Source organism: Anas platyrhynchos, chromosome 5 (genome assembly GCF_047663525.1).
Source record: "Anas platyrhynchos isolate ZD024472 breed Pekin duck chromosome 5, IASCAAS_PekinDuck_T2T, whole genome shotgun sequence".
Lineage (NCBI taxonomy): Eukaryota > Metazoa > Chordata > Aves > Anseriformes > Anatidae > Anas > Anas platyrhynchos.
Window position 1 is genome coordinate 48706101 of NC_092591.1, and position 19001 is coordinate 48725101.

General features: G+C 44.7%; 1 protein-coding gene across 1 annotated transcript; it reads right to left on the reverse strand.

The window, feature by feature from the left end:
- Nucleotides 1-232: 232 nt before the first annotated feature.
- On the reverse strand, nucleotides 233-7999 carry LMO2 (LIM domain only 2). Its single transcript, XM_027458601.3, has 4 exons — nucleotides 7517-7999; nucleotides 7245-7413; nucleotides 3718-3933; nucleotides 233-1253 (listed from the first exon to the last, which is right to left on the reverse strand). The coding sequence occupies exons 1-4, from the start codon at nucleotides 7521-7523 to the stop codon at nucleotides 1034-1036; spliced, it is 612 nt and encodes a 203-aa protein (XP_027314402.1). The 5' UTR covers nucleotides 7524-7999; the 3' UTR covers nucleotides 233-1033.
- Nucleotides 8000-19001: the final 11002 nt, after the last annotated feature.

Here is a 19001-nt window from a genome sequence, read left to right on the forward strand (position 1 = left end):
ATAAGCACCAAAGAGCCCCAGTGTCACAAACACTACCTGATTTCCCCTCAGTGTGAAGAACTCTACAAAGCTGGTGTTCTCATAATACCGCTTTGAAACACAGCCTTAAGAGGATACAGCAGGAATCAGCTGTAGACCAAGTGTAGAAACCCCTCCACCAAAAAAAAATAAAATATTTAATGCAAACAAAATATCCAGTCTGGCTCCCAAGAAAGAAATAGCAACACTCAAATCTTCTGTTATTTTTATTAAAGCTGCAGAGTCTTACTACACACAACAAATATTTTATCGATATAATCTAAGTTATTAAAATAGTTGAACAACTCTTTAGATTTATATTTGTATAGAAATGATCTGTGGAACATCTCATCTTGAAACAGCAGTGCCCCCAAACAGCTATTCAGCAGGATTTTATTTATTTATTTATTTATTTGAAGAACAGTTTGGGACTAGAGGATGCACTCTTCATTCTCACAGGAAAAAAAAAAATCCATGCAAAAATAACCCCCACCCTCTTCCCACTTTCTGTCCTACCCGAAATGTAAGGCCTTATTGAATGACCACATAAGTGACTGGCCATTTTCTTCCAGTATTCTTCTTCATGTCTACATTAGGAGCTGTTGTCTAAACTGAGTAACTAAAAGAAGATGAAAAGAAAAATCAATTGCACAATCCTAGTCTGCAGGTGACAAAGTCATAACATCTCTTTACATAAGTCACTACTGTTTTTCCAGTTATGAGCATTCATTACCACATTATGGTTGTTCCCCAACTCTTGCCTATCTGGCTGATGTCAGTTATTGTCAATACGCCTTTGTTAACAGAAGTCAGTCTATCTACTATTGCTTCGGTCTCCCTTCTTCACTTATATGTAGTTTAGATTCTACGTAGCACTGCCTGAAAAGGGCCTACTCTGTGGTATTTTCCCCCCATTTTAGACAAAGCACATAGCTCAGGTGGTTATCTCCTCACTGCAGCTATGCGTCTGTGTCACCCGTGAGATGTCTTTTATAGACCATGAGCCATGTCTTTGCTATATCATTCCATTTAACTTAGTCCACTCGTAGATGTCCTGTTCACATACTATGTCCGAGTTGATGAGGAGGTATCTGTCCCCAACACAGAAGTGTTTCTGGCAGGCAGCACATTTGAAGCATTCCAGGTGATACACTTTGTCCTTCACCCGCATGGTCATCTCATAAGCCCGGATTCGTTTGTCACAGGAGGCACAGAGGCCATCTTGGCCAAAAAGCCTAAAACAACAACAGCAGAGAAGTAAGCAGAGTTACATTGCTGGAGAGACAGGGAAGAACACAAATCAAAACAGAAACACACCAAAACATCAGTGCCTTGCCCCATTAGTCATACTATTGTCAAAAATACATAGAGGTCACATGGAAAGCTGCTGAACAAAACTCTAAACTTTGCCATACCAAAAATTGAAGTAGAAAGTCCAAGGTCCTCACCTATTTTCAATGTAATTGATTTCTGTGATCAGTGACATTATCCTGAAATGCTGAGCAGCTTCAGGGGGAGTAAAGGACTGCTGGATCATAGCATGAAGTTGTGTGATGCAGATACTTGCACATATATGATCAATATAAATTAGCTACAGCTGCTAAATTTTGCCTATCTTCAGCTGTTGCATTTGAAGTTTATCGGAAGGAAGCTTGACACAAGCTATGATTTAGCATAATCTCTTTTTGTCTCTTTTTGTTGCCTCCACATTTGCAGTTCTTTCAAACTCAAACTCAAACGTGTATCCATGAAATCACTCCTGCTGGGTTTCAGATGGACACATGGTAAGACCTTCCAGGTACTATGCTAGCCCAAACAATTTTACAATCTGGACTGATCTTTTATCCACATTTAGACCCCCTGCTGAGATTATTATGGTATTGTTTATTAAAAAGAAGACTCTAATGAATGCACCACATATGTATCCCCATCACAGCATGCACCACCACTCTCTGCTGGAGCAGCACAACATACTCAGCCATGTGTGATGACAAAACGAATGCCAGCACTTCACACAGACTGCTGGTTACAGAGTTTGCAAGTCAAATCATTAATAAATAAGCAGGAAGATATATATATATATATTACCTATAGAAGATATATATATATTCTTAGAAGGGGAATTTATATATATATAAATTCTTAGAAGACTTTCTATTACTTGTTTAAGGTTTACAACTATTGAATTTGCCTTCTACATTTTGATACTAATTCCAGAAATACTTTTCCCACCCCCTACACTTCACTTTCATATACTTTGCCTGCTTCATATAACCTGAACTGGAAATGGAATACCCACTAAAGAGAACTCTTTAAGGGGAAAAGATATCATTTCTTTCATCTACCAGGAGATGTCAGTGTCTACTTCTGCCCAACAAAAGTAATAACAAGGTTATACAAAGGTTGCAAAATTTCTTTTTAAATAAATAAACACATTTGAATTCACTGCAAGAAAACAGATTAATTGCATTGCCATATTTTCTATTGCTTCTATTTTAAGATGCAAAGTATTTGGAAAGTGTAGCAAACACTGGTAGATTGCTGGAATATGGCATATGCCAAGTTGTTTATAAGAGGTCTCATTTGCATAACTTGGTTCTTAATTTCTGCTAAGCAAAATTCCCATCAGCAACCTCCAGGATACAATAATTAGGAGCTCCTCTGAGATTTTATTTTATTTTTTGTAGACTTTTGTAAGGTAACTGAAAAAATATAAAGTATCTTTATTCTGTCTATCCACAGACTTCCTGCACATTAAGGATCCATTAGAAGAAATGCTGTACAACCAGCACAGCAAAGATCAAAATACTTTTCTTGTAATTGAGAATACAGAGATCTTTTATTATCAATTTTCTTGAAATATATTAATCTCAGTTTAATCCTTCTACTTACAAATTATGGCAAATCAGATAGACAGAGAGATATTAATGAAAACACCCTTAACAAGTGTGTTTGTGGGATCTGATTCAGCCAAATGTCTGAAGTTCATGTCTGTTCAGGACCAGGCTTAAGAAAGTAAAAAATCCACTGGGTACATATTAGCAGGATCAAACTTTCCTGTACTGGCTGCAGCTTTGCAATAAGCATACAACACATTGTCTCTTTCTGCTTGAAGTGTTCCAGATAAGTTCACCAGTGATGCAGAAAAAGACATGAATCAATCCATGTATAAAAGGCAGTCGCTGCAGAAACCATACGAGTACTGCTGGTTGGTGGAGTCAAGCATCTCTTACACAGCCAATATTGCTGCATCAGGAAAATGAATTAAATTCAGTTACCTTGGATACCGTGTTCTTAAATGAGGGAACTAAATGATCTTTCATCAGTAGCTGGTCTTGGCACCTGTTTTTATATAACTTCCAGCTCCATGGCTATGCTTGGAGAAGTGCAGAACTACTTAAAGCCATTCTGGGGAACTGGCTCATGGTCAGCTCAAGTGCAGGAAGCCCTTCTTGCTGAAATTCATCAGCAATCCCCAGTTTCTACTTGAGAGCATCCCATGCTGACACAGCTCAGTCAGTCTTGAGCTACTGGGGGGAACAGCAGCACTTAAACCATGTTAAACTACAGTTAAAATGAACCAAAATGAATTAATTATGGACCTTTGTTCACTGTTATACCTTAAATTAATAAGCAAAGCTGAAATGGTAGAAAGAAGGGGAGCTAGGGTAGAAGAAGTGGGCTGGGGAGACTGTATACCTGAGATAGTCCCTTCTGCAGAGCTTCCTGCCCAGTTTGTAATACAACCGTCTCCCCACTTCTCCGAGCCTGCACCCACACAGGTCGCAGCTGAGGCAGTCTTCGTGCCAGTACTGATCGATGGCCTTCAGGAAATACCGGTCCCCGATGTTCTGCTGGCAGCCACCACATGTCAGCAGTGAGGGGGGGATCTGGAGCACTTCATCCACCGGCTCCCTGAGTGAATGAAAGCAGCGTTGGAGAAGGAGAATGTACCCTGCAACCCTCCACGTGAGAAGATGCAGGAGATAAAACAAAACTGAACAAAATGAAAGATTGGTTAAGTTAGAACGGAGTACATCCTCATTTTTTCTCCCAGCAGAGTAAAGATGTATCCCCTTCTGGCATGAGAGGGAGAAGGACTTCACTCTTTTGCTTTAAAAAGAAAGGGACAGCTTAAGATATAAGGAGTTAGCAAGAGTATCCAAGCATCTGCTAACTAGTTTTATACTTGTTTTCAAAGGGTAATGCACAAACACAAAAGTCTCTGTATCACCCATGTGTGTTCATTACTGTAAATACATCTACTATGTTTAGAGGACCAAAAAAATCAAATAATGAAATTTTCACATGATTTAAGATTGAAGATCTTTTCAAAAAGATGCTTGGATTCACTATTTCATAGAAATGCTGGTTATGTCTGTGTAGACTGACAAATGCCAACAACCACAAAGTCCTAGAAGTTCTTACCATTTTCTTCCTATTTTCAAGTAATTCTGTTCTGCCCACAATACATAGCAAGGCTTTCTTTGCCATTAAAATGTGTCTGTTTTCAACAAGATTTTTGTAAACATTTGTAAGTAACCTAATCAACACAAATAACCTCTGGATTTCCCTATAACTTATGGAAGAACCCTAGCATTACCATAAAGCACCTGTGCATGTACCCCAGAATACATGAGCCTATCTTGTAGACCTGATCCTTCAAGCTTTGACAGTAGTGCTGCTGGAAGCAAGGGAATTCTACCTCAGCAAGGGCTACAGGACTAGAAAAGATACCTGGGGGATTTTACATGCAGTCAATTTTCCTTTGGGAATTGCAAATTTGAGGACTAAGGGATGATATTTCACTGAACAGCATTAAATAAATACAACAGATGTGGCCATTGCCCAGCTGGTTTATGTTTTGCTGCTGTTTTTAATAAAGCCAGCATGTTAGCTGATGTTACTGCTGTTTTTTCCTTCAGCTAAGGACATGAATCCCCTGAGATGTGTCTACAACAGCATAGCTCAAATGATGTCAAACAATTATTGCAGATTTACACATCCCTGATTGAAAAGAAGCACAAATCTTTAGTGTGGTACTAGCACTGACTATTCATGCAAGATTATTTTTTTTTCATTTTTAAAATGCTCTGAAGTCTGGGTTGGTTCTGGCAACACCTGGGGGATAAAGCGGTAATGTTCTTCAAAACTCCTTTCTTAAGGAATACACTTATTTGCCTTTTTGTGTAGATCTGCTAAAAAAAAAAAAAATCACCAAAAATTAAAAGGAAGGTGCATGAGCTCATTTCTGCAAGTCTTGCAGTGACCTGGCACTGCCACTGAGGGCCTCATCCAGAACCCAGGGAAGTTAATCAAAAGACTAGGGGATCAGTCCTTTAAGCACTTGCTGAGTTTTAAACCTGTGGCTGGCATCAAGGAAGTCATATGTTTGCACATTTATGCTTTTCTGCTTTGCTGGGTCATGACCAAGGTGCTCAACATGAGTCAGAGCAGAGCCCCAAATCGTTCAGCACACTGCCCTAACAGAGTCCACCAATGCTTTGCCTCCGTCGCTGGTCTGTCCTCTGTCAGGATGGCGTGGGCAGAGGAGAACCACACTGAGAGACAAGAGCCAGACTGCTCTGAGTTTCCAACAGGAAAAATTATGTTGCTTCTGCCTCAGGTAGCTTTCTGTAAAGCATATTTCCTGGGTCAGCAGTTTTCTAGGAAAAAATTACTTTCTTCAGTGTGGAGAAATGATGGGTGGCCAAGAACTTCTGTGCAGTGAAACTGATCCTGCAGCTCTTATTTAGACAAGCTGAGCCCTCAGATATGATCTGATTATACACTAGTCTGCTTTTCGCTCCTCTGTGTTTAAGCTGCAGTGCCCTGAAAGTGCTGCCGTGACACCCCGCTCCTTCCAGCTCTTCGCTCTGCAAATTCCATTAAAATCAGGCCCCACTTTTTCCAAGTTTTTTTCTTTTGAGCCCCATCCTTCCTTTCTTAAGGCATGGGCTCCTCTCCGAAAAGTTCTGCGAGCCTCTCAGCAGAGCGTGCAAGTATAAGGAAATGCACGCTATTACCCTTTATTGTCCATTATTTGAAACTTCGGACATTGGCCCCCAAATATTTTGTCTTATGGGTGCTTGGGAATCATGAGCCAGTTCTCTGAAAGCCCTAAACTCCGGAACAGCCTGGCGGATGTTTACGCAGAGCAGAATTTCTGTTTTCTGCATTAGCTGTTTGATGTCCATAGACTTCTAAGCCAGCGCCTAATTCACTAGAACACACAGTACGTAAATAAATAAATGCTACTAAAACGGTACGGTTCAGACCCAGGCATCTTATACCTAGGAGCTTAGATTATCATTCTGAAAAGATTGCATAAAATAGGAAAAAATGTAGCATATAAAAAGTGAAAAGCAACATGGCATGAATTGATTTAATACACCAAACAGTTCCCATGTGTTCACTTGGGGCTTCGAGAGATGGCATTTTTAATATCTCACAGGAAACAAACCACGAATGGCTAAACTTTCCTAAGAGCAATGTTTTAAGCGTTATCTGAAAACGGAGATTTTATTTTTCTCTCTCTCTCTTATCGTGATTGCCGACGAGCGTAGCTGCGGCTATGGGGAGGCGCGGTGCTGTGCTGCCCTGCCGAGCCCGGGGCTGGGGGCTGCAGGTGCGGAGGGGCTGGCACCCATCCTGGCACCCATCCTGGCACCCATCCTGGCACCTTCATCCTGGCACCTGCCTGCACAGCACCGCCTGGGGACCCTGCACAGCGCCAGGGTCCGGCCCTGGGTGGGAAACGCGGAGGGCAATTCTCGTCCCCCGCACCCCGTCCATCACATCTCTCCGCATGCCCTTCGCAGCACAGCCACCCCCAGCGGTTTCTCCGAGCCCTTGAAAGTTGCAAAGTGCCTCGCATGCTGAAAATGTGGAAGTGGGGCACCCGCACAGCACAGCCCTGACCTTTCGCTCTGATCGGCGGCGGAGAGCCCCCTCCGAGGGGCCGCCGGCTCCAGCCCGGGCGAGCCCCGCTCCCGCCGCCTCTCGGAGCGGCTCCGGGCTCCTCCGCAGCCGCGGATGCCCCTCACGGCCGCCCGCTCCCCCGCCGCGGCTTCCCCGGGCTCCGCCGCCCGCTCCGCGCATCCGAGCCCGGCGGGGACCGGCCGAGGGGTGCCCGCGGCGGGGGTCCCCGGGGTGGGGGTGGGGGGGTCCCCGCGGCATCCCGGCGGCACGGCAAGGGGAGGTGCGGGAGGGAGGAGGCCACTTACTCGGAAGGATCGAGGCTCTTCCTCTCGATGGCCGATGACATTGGCAGGGATTGCTCCTTTGTAGTGTGCCGGTGGTGGGCTCTGCCCCCGCAGAGGCTGTCTGCTCTCGACGCCTTCTCGCCAGCCGAGTTCCCCCTCCGCCCCCCAATGACATTCACAGGATTTCCTCCTGCAACACCAAAGAGAGAGAGAGAGAGAGAGAGAGAGGAGGAACGGGGGCTGGGGCCGCCGCCCGGGGCCGGGTGTCCGCAGGCCGGCCCGCAGGCTCTCACCTCCCATCCTCGCCGCGCTCCTCCTGCGCGCCGGGCGGCGGGGCCGGGGGGGGGCTGCGGCCGCGGCCACCGCTGCCTGCCCCGCACCGCTCCGCTCCGCTCCGCTCCGCACCGCCCCGCACCGCGCAGCCCCCGGCAGCTCTCAGCACGCCCCCGGCAGAGGCGCGTGTGCCGCCGAGGTGCGGCTCGGCATCATTATTACGGCTCCTCTGGCTCGGCCCCGGGGCTCCGGTTTCATTTCCTTTTTCCTGATCACGATTCAAATACAATAGAAGGAAATCACACTTAAAGAGACAGCTGCCCGTTTCTTAACTGGACTCCCGGGGCTTTGGCAAGGCGAGCAGCAGCAGCGCCGCTCGCTCGGCTGCTTAAAGGGACACCCGGGGCGCTGCGCTTCCCTATCGCGACATGGTTTCGCAACGCTCCGCCGGCTGCCAGCCCAGGCTCACCCGAAGGGCTGCGAAGAAGCAGCCCCCGCTTCACGTTTTCGGCTGCTGCCCCCCCTCAGCCTGTCCATCCCTCGCACACGCACATGCCGCACGCACGGGGCTGGGAGATCTGCAGGGGAAAACGCTAGGGGAGAACCCAGGTGCCGTCCTTCTTCTACCTAGGGTGCAAACCGGCCAACTAAATGGGGTCTCGCTGCTATCCCATCGCGAGCACCCACGGCTGCCCGCTCCTAGGCGTCCCCGAGTCCTCGGGCAGCGATATAACCCCGTTAGGTCTCGACGCCGCCTGATGTCAGTGAGCTAAAAAAGCTCCAGAGTACCAGGTATTGATCTGCAGGGAGTCACAGAGGAGCTAAAGATGGGAAACTCTCGCCTCGGTGTCTCTATTTCCCCTCCCATCCTTCCTCTCCCCCTCCTCTCCATCAGCGCAGCACATCCCGGAAAGGAGCGGGTGAGAACTGTTACCGCAACTGGAGCATTTTCCAGCCTCTGTGGCATTAGATACTGGCGACTGCTGGGGGGCAGAAGCCTGGCTGAGACGAGCTGCTTGCCCTGCTAATTCCTTTAAAAACAGTCAGAAAAGATCTGCAATAACGCTCCGGCAGAAATACTTACTTAGCTTCTGTATTAATTCCCAGAGCAGAAATATGTTTGATGTCTATTTTTATGACTGCTTTCTATTTTTTTTTTTTTTTTCCGGCTTTTTGGCAGCTAGGGTTATAATATCTGAATTACATTAATGAGCCCGATTCGAAGATTAGTAATGTCAGCAGAAGGACTGTTATTCATTTCAAGGGGCTTTGAACCAAGCTCTCACAACACTTTAGAGCCATCACTGGTCATTAGAACACATCTTTCTTATTCTAAAAAAAAAAAATTATCTCTAACGTATTTCAAGTTATTACAGGATGACAGCCACTCTCATAACCGAACATTTCTGTTAAAGGAACAGCCTCCTTTGTTAGGTTCCAGACAGGATGATGAATATTTCATTTCTTACATATTTACACTGCCATCAGAAAAGTCAGATATAAACCTTTCAGGAAGACAGAAGAATTAAACTATTGCAAGGCACACACACACAAAAAAATTAACTGATAGGAAAATTATTAGGTTGGTTTAAAAAAATCAGAAATTGGACTTAAAGGTGGATCAAAACCAAGCATAAGAACTTCAAACATGTTTGAAGAAAGAAAAAAGAAAAAAAGTAATTTCTATGAGCTTGATTTATCCTAGCTCCATGTTTCAAGGTTTAATAAAGTATAAATCTGAGTCAAAAATTCCCTGATGATTGGGGTATTCATACTCTGAATAGCTCCTGATGGAATAATGTGAACAATTCTATAATGCCAGGTAAATTTTCTGGTTTCTGATGATGTAGTTGTGCATACTTTACAGCCATATTGGCATGCCACCTCTCTCCTATTCACTTTTCCAAAATTTACACAAAATTAACAACTTATGACACCTGTCCTACTATCTATTTAAAAGAGTTTGGCTGGTTCAGCTGCTTTGGTGAGGGACAGAAACATAGGCATTGGCACATTTCAGATCCAGAACAAACTTCCTAGAAAAGCCAATTGTTTAAGTGTAGTACTTGTGATGGTGCTGGTACCACTGCATGTTCCTCCAGACGCCACCTGCCTCCTAGTTTAAAAAGAATTGTAATAATCACTGCCAGGTTATTTCTTGTTTTCTCTCTCCTACAAAAGAGAGATGCTAGGCAAAGTAGTGTGGGTAGATTTAAGAAAATTGAATAAAAGCAGTCAATCTGCTGGTTCATAGCAAAAAAAATGGGTTGCTCCACCATGTTTAGTGGGACAGTGCTTGAGGTCAATCTGCTTAAAAAAACAGCAATCAGGAAATGCTGCGTGAGGATTAAAGTTGTCGTGGTGTCTTGAACAAACTGCACAGCAAAGACACCAGGCATCACTTGGCTCCATACATCAGGAGGGGTAAAAGCCAAAGCGTTGTTTTGCAAGCACCAGTGTGGCAGAAGATAAGCAGAAGCTGCCAAGGGCAGTGTCCTGCCCTATGGGTGAGTACCAAACTGCTGTTGGCTTTTGCCCAAATGTAATTTCTGTAAGCACTTTTTCTTCAGCTTTCGGGGTTGGTCTTTACTGAAAGTTCCCACTGGATTCACAGTAAAAGCCCAGCAAGAAGGTCTTTGGCCTTCTAAGCAGGAGCCGTGTCTTCTAATGCCTTTGGGGATCAAAACTGTATGCTTTCTGGGGAGACAATTCAATTTTCCTGTATTGGGTTTATACATAACAGATTCTCACTCTGGACAGCGAAACTTGGTATGCCCACCTGAGGAGCCCTGGGTCCTACCAGAACAGCTGGCCAGTAATGAAGAGTGGCTTCTTTTTTCTATCTCTGGCAGGTCCCTTAATACCTCTGTGCCTCAGTTTTCCCATCTGTAAATATTTACTTCCCTCAGCAGAATTGCTTGTTGATTTACTTTTGCCTCCTGCTGAATAATGTTCACAAAGACAAAGTGTTATTCAGTGCTAGAATATGTGGTGCCTACATTTCCTGCACGGGGACAAAAAGACTAGTACTATTTTTAGTGAAGGCTTTTCTTTCCATTGTCCCTTTCTCTGTGAGGCCGTATTTTCCAGTGGTGTATTTTTTTTTTTTTTTAGTGCAGCTTTTTGTGTTCACTGATGGATTAAAGATCATGAGGGATGACTCTTGGTTTCAATTAACTTTTATTCATATAGATGCTACTATAGACTAATTCTTGGAGCACAGCCGAGATCAAAACAAGTGTTATTATTCATGTTTGACATTCAGTGCTTGGCATAAATTGGCTGGACTTTTCTCTATATTTCTCTGTAAGAACATTTAATGTAAAACTGCATGGTTTCTATGAGAGATGTCATCTAAAGAAATAGCTGAATGTGTCTGTTTCTGAAGAAACATCCCCTCTTGGACTGAATATTTTCATCTTTATTTTGGAACTCTGCTCATTTGGGAGAGCATCAGGACCACTCAGTCTCAGGTTGCTCCTACTTTTATTTCTTCAGTATATCCTAGCGTTATTCCCCCTAGAGCTTATGGATAATATTGAACAATTTCAGGTCTCCTTCATTTAGAGAAGCCTGTGTATAGAGAGATTAACTTTGCTGCCCTCAATAGTCTGTAACAGTGGTTGCCTAAAACGTACTTTATGAAGATTTAAGTCTCTGCATGGATACAAAAATTAGATCTCAGTGACTGTGGCCTAGATTTTCTGCTAGCAGTTTCTATGGGATGGGAAAGTCAAGACCATGGCTGAAGTTGAAGGATTAATATGAAAGGTAGCAGAGAAAAGGAATATGGATTTCTGTAATTTGGGATATGATCTGCCACTGACCCACACCGTATGGTGTTAGAAAAATCACTGCTGTATTTGAGGGGTCACCTATTTGCCAAATAACAGAATCCTCCTTCCCACCACATGGTGAACTGAATCTTTGATGTGCCAGGTCTTTGGGTGACACTCCACTCTAAAGAAACAGATTGTTGCTGCTTTTTTTTTTTTTTTTTTTTTTGACATGACTTTGACATTGCAGAACAAGGCTTGGGAGCAATTCCATTTGTCTGTTTCTGGTCTCTCTGAAGAATATAAAATGCTTCAGTAGAAATCAGTTTCTGCTGACAACGTTTGACTACATCACTGGAGAATCAGTGCCATATCAATAGTGTGACATCGCCACTGTGTACTATCACAGGCATGAAAGACACCACATAATTCAAAGATTTTTTGTTTTCTTTTTCACAGACCAGGATTCTCTTTTTCAGACAAAAATTTCTGTTATACATGATGTCACAACAAATGCTAGGTTTTTTGTTTGTTTGGTTGGTTGGTTGGTTGTTTTTTGTTTTCCATGTCGAAGACTGCACAGCACTCTTCCAGCTACTGCATTTTCTCACTTTCTTGGGAATGGAAGTGGTGATAGCAGGGATAAGTTCTCCTTGAGTGATGACCACAGTCACAAATGTTAGTCTTTGGAAGCTCTTGGTAAAGTGTGATTCAGAGGATCTAAAGACTCCTGGCTAAGGACACACTTCTCTTTCCGGGGGTTAACCTTCCCTTTGAAAACAAACCAGAACAATAAAAACCACACTGAGGGTAAGGTTTGCCCTAGGATTGTGGGGTCCAGACTTTCCAGATAAGAAGTCTGGTGCGTAAAGAAGTTTGAGCCATAATAAGTTTTTGTTTTGCTGTGCCTTCTTTTCTTCTACAAGCAACAAAGATGAAAAAAACAACCTGTGTTTATAGCTGAGAGAAATCTTTGACTGTGGGTCACACCACAGGTGATGAAAGGTAACTTAGAGGCAGTCAGATGAAGGAATGTTTCACTGCTGAAATGTGAAAGGTTCCCCCTCCCCATTTCCTTGCTCTTCTTTTATTGATTTCTCTTGCTCCCATCAAGCCCTCGCTGCCTGGCACACCAGCCAGATCCAATTACCGTGTCATTTTTATTTTTTTTTTCCATAAGGCTACTGCTCTACAGTACAGTTCTTTCAAGTAATTTGCACCTTTTCAGTCTTTTCTGTGGTTAAGTACTCTCCCCTGTGCTTATGCATGTGAGTCATCCCAGTAGGGCATTACAGATAGCTTTTATTTCAGTATTAAACATCTCATCCAAAGCCCATCTGTGTCAGAGAAAAGACACATATTAACCTGCACGGGCTTTGAGTCTGACCCACAAATACTTTTCCTTCAGAAAATAACCAGTGACTGGCAAAGAAACACCCTCAGAGAAATTTCAGAGGGAGTCAAAGACCAACCAGAAACTGGAGCTCAGGCTCCCCTGTTTACATATATATATATGCACATATATGTATATACATATTTATATGTTTATGCATCTTTATATATATTTGTATATGTATATGTGCAATGTGTATATAATTATATATTTGTGTATGCATGCATGTAGTTGTAAACACACAGAGACACATACAGACTTGTAAGTTACACGGTTTCATATTTTGCAGCTTTCCAAGCTGTTTCCCAAACAAAAGGTAGCTTTCCAAGATTACCACTGGTCTAGCTGACGCACTAATTCCTGTTATCCGAGAGTCACCAGGTAGATGCAGTAACACGGCATCAGCTGGCAATACACCAGGAAGTCTCACATCATTGCAGGAATACACCAGTCTTGCTGTTCCCCCATGTAACGCTGTTATTTCTGCATTCTGTCATTTCTGGGGCTTCAAGGTGTGATAGAACAATCGTCCCAATCTAAATGCAATAGCAGGTAGTTCTAATGAGTAAGCCTGCCATCCCCTAGTTCACATGGCCATCCTGGTGTCACCAAGGAGGCAGTGTGGTCTTCTGGGCAGCAGGCAGCAGAGACGAGAAATGAATCTTGCTGCCTGCTCTGCCATGGAGTACAGACTTTGTGCCTCAGCTTCTCTGTCTGTAACATGGGAACAGAGTAGCTCAGGAGCAGGGGGATGCCTGGCATCTGCTGTTCCAGGTTCGTAGCTTTCACCTCTTTTTTTCCTGGAGGTGTCCTTTTCCAGCCTCAGAACTTCAGCCAGGCAAGTAGCTGCGTTTGTCTGACATTTCTGGATGTCTCACTGATGGTGAGACCTACTGCTGCATTGCTCGGCCATGAACACGTGTAGCACATGGCTAGCCCCAAAATACATGGCCCAGGAACTGCATCACGTTCTTACACTTTGTGTGCAAGTACCGTGGACCTTTGGAAAGAGAAGAAAAGAAAAAAAGCCCAGAAGAAAACTGCTCAATTCATTCTTGTTACACCAGCTCAGATAAAAATTGCACCGTAGAGGTTCATCTAATTTCAGAAGCTGGATATCAGCTTCACATCTCATCATGCACTTTTTCATGTTCCGTATAGAAATTCGTCTTGCATGCTTGATACTGTGAGCCTGGCCAAGCTTTACCCATGGACCAGTGTGCTGGAACACTTTATATTCACGAACTCACCCTACTTCACTGGGCCATCTTCAGAAGATCTTCCAACACTCAGCAGACATCCCTCACTTGGGAACGTCTGATGCATCCTTTAAGTTGTTTCTTTTTCTCTCCATAACAAGGCTCTGTTGCAGGCATACCAGCCACCTAATTACTAACCTTGACCTTGGGAAAAAGAAGCAGAGTTCTTTTAATAATAGCCCCAGTGAGCTGAGGCGGCCTTGCAATTATGTTGCATAATGTAGGCATGAGAAGAGGGTTACCAGGGAGATAATGGTAAACATCAGCCTTAATTCTGTCTGAAAAATAATTGGAGTGATCTCCCTTTGTGGCTGGGGTAGAGGAGAAAATTGGATGGGTAAATTTCCAGTTACCACAGATGCTAGTCAGACATGCTGCACTCCAGCGATGACCAAATTATTCGCTGCCTCTAAGTGCTCTGGGTATGAATTGTCTGGCTTCCTCTCCATGCACACACGTCTGCGGGTGAGTATCATTTAAATGAGAAAAGAGTGTTGGTTGCAGCACAACTGGCCACTGATCTCCTACTTACAGAGGCTCCATCAAACTCCTCTGTTTGGCAGAGGATTCATCAGTCTTGACACATTTTTTAAAAAACAGCCCTTTCAGCCCTGGTGACCTTGTCCATGGAGGTTGAAATTATCCTTGTGCAACCTTTCAGCCTCGCAGTGTGCAGCCGGGGGGGATGGGCTGTGGGCAGGCCCCTGCTGCCTGCACTGACCTGGCCCTGGACCACCTGGACCATCTCTAGGCTACCTCCACGGCTGCCAGCAGTGCCACCTCCCTGCTCTGGCAGGATGTGGAGAAGTCAGGTGCACACTGAAGGAGGAGAGCTGGGATGCTGAGAGGCTTGCTGGCATTGTACCCCATTTTTTCCCACCCGTCCTGGCCACCACCATCAGGACCTGATACCTGCCTCGTTATGCCGCCGGCAGCAGCTCCACGTGGACCTCCTGCTGGCTGGCTGGGAGATGCAGGAAGCACGGTGAAGGCCGCTCTCGGTTTGGAAATAAGCCCAGAAGAAGAACAATAAACATTTTGATCTTGAGTGCACTCTTCCCCAGAGCTTTCCCTTCTACTTTCTTAACCCCATTTGGGACCTTTGTACTACTGCGCTGATGTCACCTACCCAAATTATCCCCATGAAGCTTATCTTCCTGGTCTGCAGGAAGATTGGCAGAGCCTGGGCATGCTTGTCTGCATTTTGTTCTCTGTCCAGACACTCCAGCTGGGACAGGCTGCCCATCTCACCCTGCCCATGCTACACTTCTGCCTCTAGGTATTTTGGGCAGTGAGTTCTTCAGCCTTTATTTATATTTAGATCAGGCGTTTAATTCCACAACCATAGGGTCTGTACATTTTCAGATTAAACTGTGGTTTCAATTCCCCATTCCCATTTACTCAGTTCTAGAGTTAGCTGAGCAGAGTTACACATACGTGTTGTTACGGTGTGTGCATTGCACGTTTGTCAGCCAGCCTCAGCTGACTTGTTAGCTCAGACAAGTTTCATCGAGGTTTCAGAGTGGAATTATTCGGCATCTCCTGTCAATATTTAAGTGAAAGCAGTGTTAGGAAGCTGCCTGTGTTTTCCGTTGCGAAGTTTCTGACAGTTCTGCCTCTGCTTCACAGTGCCTTTGGAGAAGCAGCAGCCAAAGCGTGCGGTCCTGGTGGCTGTAGGTTTCTGGTTGCTGTGAGAGAACTGGACCACCAGTGCGCAAAGCCGTGGTGTGTATATGCTTTCCAGTCTTTGCAGCTCCTGTGTCTCCCATCTTCTAGCCAATTTGTGAGCACGAGTCCTGCTGTCAGGATGCAGAGACCCCTTTATTGCAGAGCAGCCGGGCCATCCAGCTCTGATTGCTTCTGACTCCTGCCAAACTTCTTCTTCTCTGCCGTGGCTCTCCACCAGCTGCTGGTAACCTCAGTGCTATCAAACTGCTGGCTGCGAAGCACGAGCCCTGCTAGGCTAGGACAGCATCCAGCACTGCAGTACCACCGCACTCTCCCCCTCCATTCCTCCGCAGATCTCTCTTTATGTCAGCCACACTTGTTGGCACAAACACATCCTTTATAGCTGCTTTCCCCCGGCCCCCTCTGCTACCCAATTAGAAGGCTGTCAGCGACAGGGCCATCACTCCTCCTGCAGCTTCTGACAAGCCTGGACACAGCTATACTGCCGCAGAAGATTAAAGGAGTCTTTCCTTTGTATCACCCAGTGGCTGTGTGCTAGCCAGAAACTAATTCCCCTTCCCAATGAATGTGTATGTGGAACAACTAATAGGCTCTGTAAGCCTGTCTCCATTCCTTATTAAAACGAACACACTCACCATGGACAGAACTGTCTAATACACATTTCTCCCCTGTTTCCCTTTTTACTAAGCCTCAAGAGAGTTGCAGTTCCTGAGAATTAGAGACGTCAGGGCGTGGAGGTGCTTTCTAGTAGTTATGACAGGACTGGGCATCAGGAATCATAGATGCTTTTTAATGATTCATTTGGAAGTGAGAGTGATTGCATTTGCTCTTCAGCAATTCCTTTCCACACTGCAGCTTCTCTGAAGCTGAGAAACAAATGGGTGTGTAATTCTTGTACCTCCAGATCGCTGGCTCAGATCTGCTCCAGGCTGGTAGTAACAGGACATCATTGTGCTCTGAAGGCTCTTTGGCAGCCTCTGTGAAATGAGTTGAATGACAATCCCGTACATTAACTTTACCACCAGGCATAAAGATTACTGGGTAGTACAAAAGAAATGTTGCTTTAATCTCCAGCAGCACTACAGAGGTGCTCGGATTTGTCAGGTGCTGCAGAAGGAGTGATGGTCTGGGGGACCCAGATCTCAACAGCATCCCAGGGTGCATCTGGGACTGCATTTGGCCCATTAACTTCTGAATTCTGGCTGCATTACATGGTAATCCTGGCTGATGGAGTATGTAGAGCTAAAACACAACTGAAATCATTTATCACTTATAAATCCTGTCCTACTCCCAAAGATGTCGAACTAGCATGTATAGATTACTTAAAGCTTGTTTATTCATTTAGCATCCAATAAAGTGTACCTACTTACACTGGTGTAAATCTGGAGTTCTTCCACTGAAGTATATGAAATGTAAGGTCAGTAGAGTTGGCTAGATTTAAACTAGCATCATTGAGAATCATTTTTTAGCTATAAAACATGAAAGATAAACGTCTTTTGAATTCCTGACCCCACTATGAAAATGAAATACAATATAGGAACTCTTTGAAACTGACAGAGATGTCTCTGCCTTAGATCTCTCTCCCCCTCTCTCTGTTAATCAAAACAAGGCACTGTAATCAGCTCCGATTCTAGGTCTATCTGTAAGGAACAAAGTGAACTTAGAAAATTAAATCATTTAGCATTTAGCGTTTCCTTCCTCATTTCGGCGCCGATTGAGCTTATTTCACAATTTCTCCCCCTTCTGCAGCTCAGTTATCCTGCAGCCTGCATGGGCTGGCAGTGCTGTCGCAGGGCAGCAGCTTGGCAGGAAGGCACCGACTGTTCCTGTTTGCTGGGGGGATCACTGCTTCTGAAGATTCCCCTTTAGACTCAGAGGTTTCTTCACTGCCTTCCTGATGTCTGGTTTCCTGTTTTCTTTACTACCTGCTGAGTAGGAAACTTGGGACAGGCCTAAATGGGGAATAGTTTGCCTATGCTATTACACCATAGCAGCAAAGTGCGTGATTTTGTAGCTGTAGCTTAAACCTTAAGCTTCTGCTGGAAGAGTTTATTCCAGCCTTACTCGGATGAAACACACTATGTTGGCAAAAATGCAGTTTTGTTGGTATAAATTATTCTGTGCTAGAAGCCTTTTGCCAGCGCTGCTGTGTTGATCAGGAAGCACGTCTCCTTACACCTCTGCCTGACGTGGCTGAGCCAGCCGACGTGTGTAATGTCAACACAGGGAATATTCTAAAGGTCTTATGGTAATTTTACTCCATAGAAAATATAATGCTTGCATACCCAGTGGCCTGAGCAGAGGAAGAATATTTCCCAAATGGGATAAATCCCCTAGTATTTCAATGACAATTATGAACAGTATGATAGTTTGCAATCTCAACATAATTATCTGCATGTTCTTCCACTGTCCCGTGGTTCTTGTAGAATTAGCAGACATCATTCATTATTTAGCCATTTTAAAAGTGCATAATCTTAATTTGGGAGGACGAGTTGGCTTTGCTTTCTTAGAAGGCTCTTTACTGAGATCCTACAGGTGCACTCTGCAGCATTGATTTTTCATGACTTATTTAAAGTTTTTAGCAGACTTTGTCCACTAACCATTTTTTTTTACCTATTCTCTTCATCCTTCCTCTTAACCCTTTTGTGTTTTGAGAGTGCACCAGAACACCAAGCACAAATTTCTGGGCAGGCAAAAGTGACTCTTCTCAAGAAAGGGGCACACTGTGTTTTTCTAATTATTTCTATTTCAAATAGATTTCCTGTTAGCTACGCCTACAGGAAATAAATGCAAATCTGTTATGCATCAGTTTCTGAACTAAAGCAGTTTGCATTCCACGACTAATAATAGGTGACGATTTTCAATTGACAACTCGCTTCCTTCCTGGTGTCATTTATGGAGAGCGTCAAGGAGAAAGCTGTCAGGGAGAGAAACAAATGTTTGCAGAGGCAGCTGGCCTGGCCTGACTTCCTGCGGAGCTGCCTTCCTGCAGCCCCCTGCGGCGTGGGGTGCCTCCGTCGGCTGCCCGGTACAGATGGCTTCCTGCGATAGCTCTTCCTGGGCACCACGGCTTGCTGGGTACCAGCATTGCACTACTTCATGCGCTGTGGTAGCCAGCAGCTCGGGCTGCTTATTTCCACTCTGCTTTCCTTTTATGCTCTGGTAACCCCCCGCCTCTTAGCTTCACCATTTTGAGTGAAGGACAGCAGAGCATGTTGCTGTTGCTGCAAGTCCTGTCTTTTCTCCCAAGGGTTTCTTCCTTCCTCTGCCCAGAAGGACGTAGAGGGGCCGCAGTCTGATCCTGAAGTGGAATGACTACATTAAAGATGACCTCCCCCAGATGAAAAGGGGAGTAGATAAGTGCAGCAAAAGCTCAGCACTGATGAAA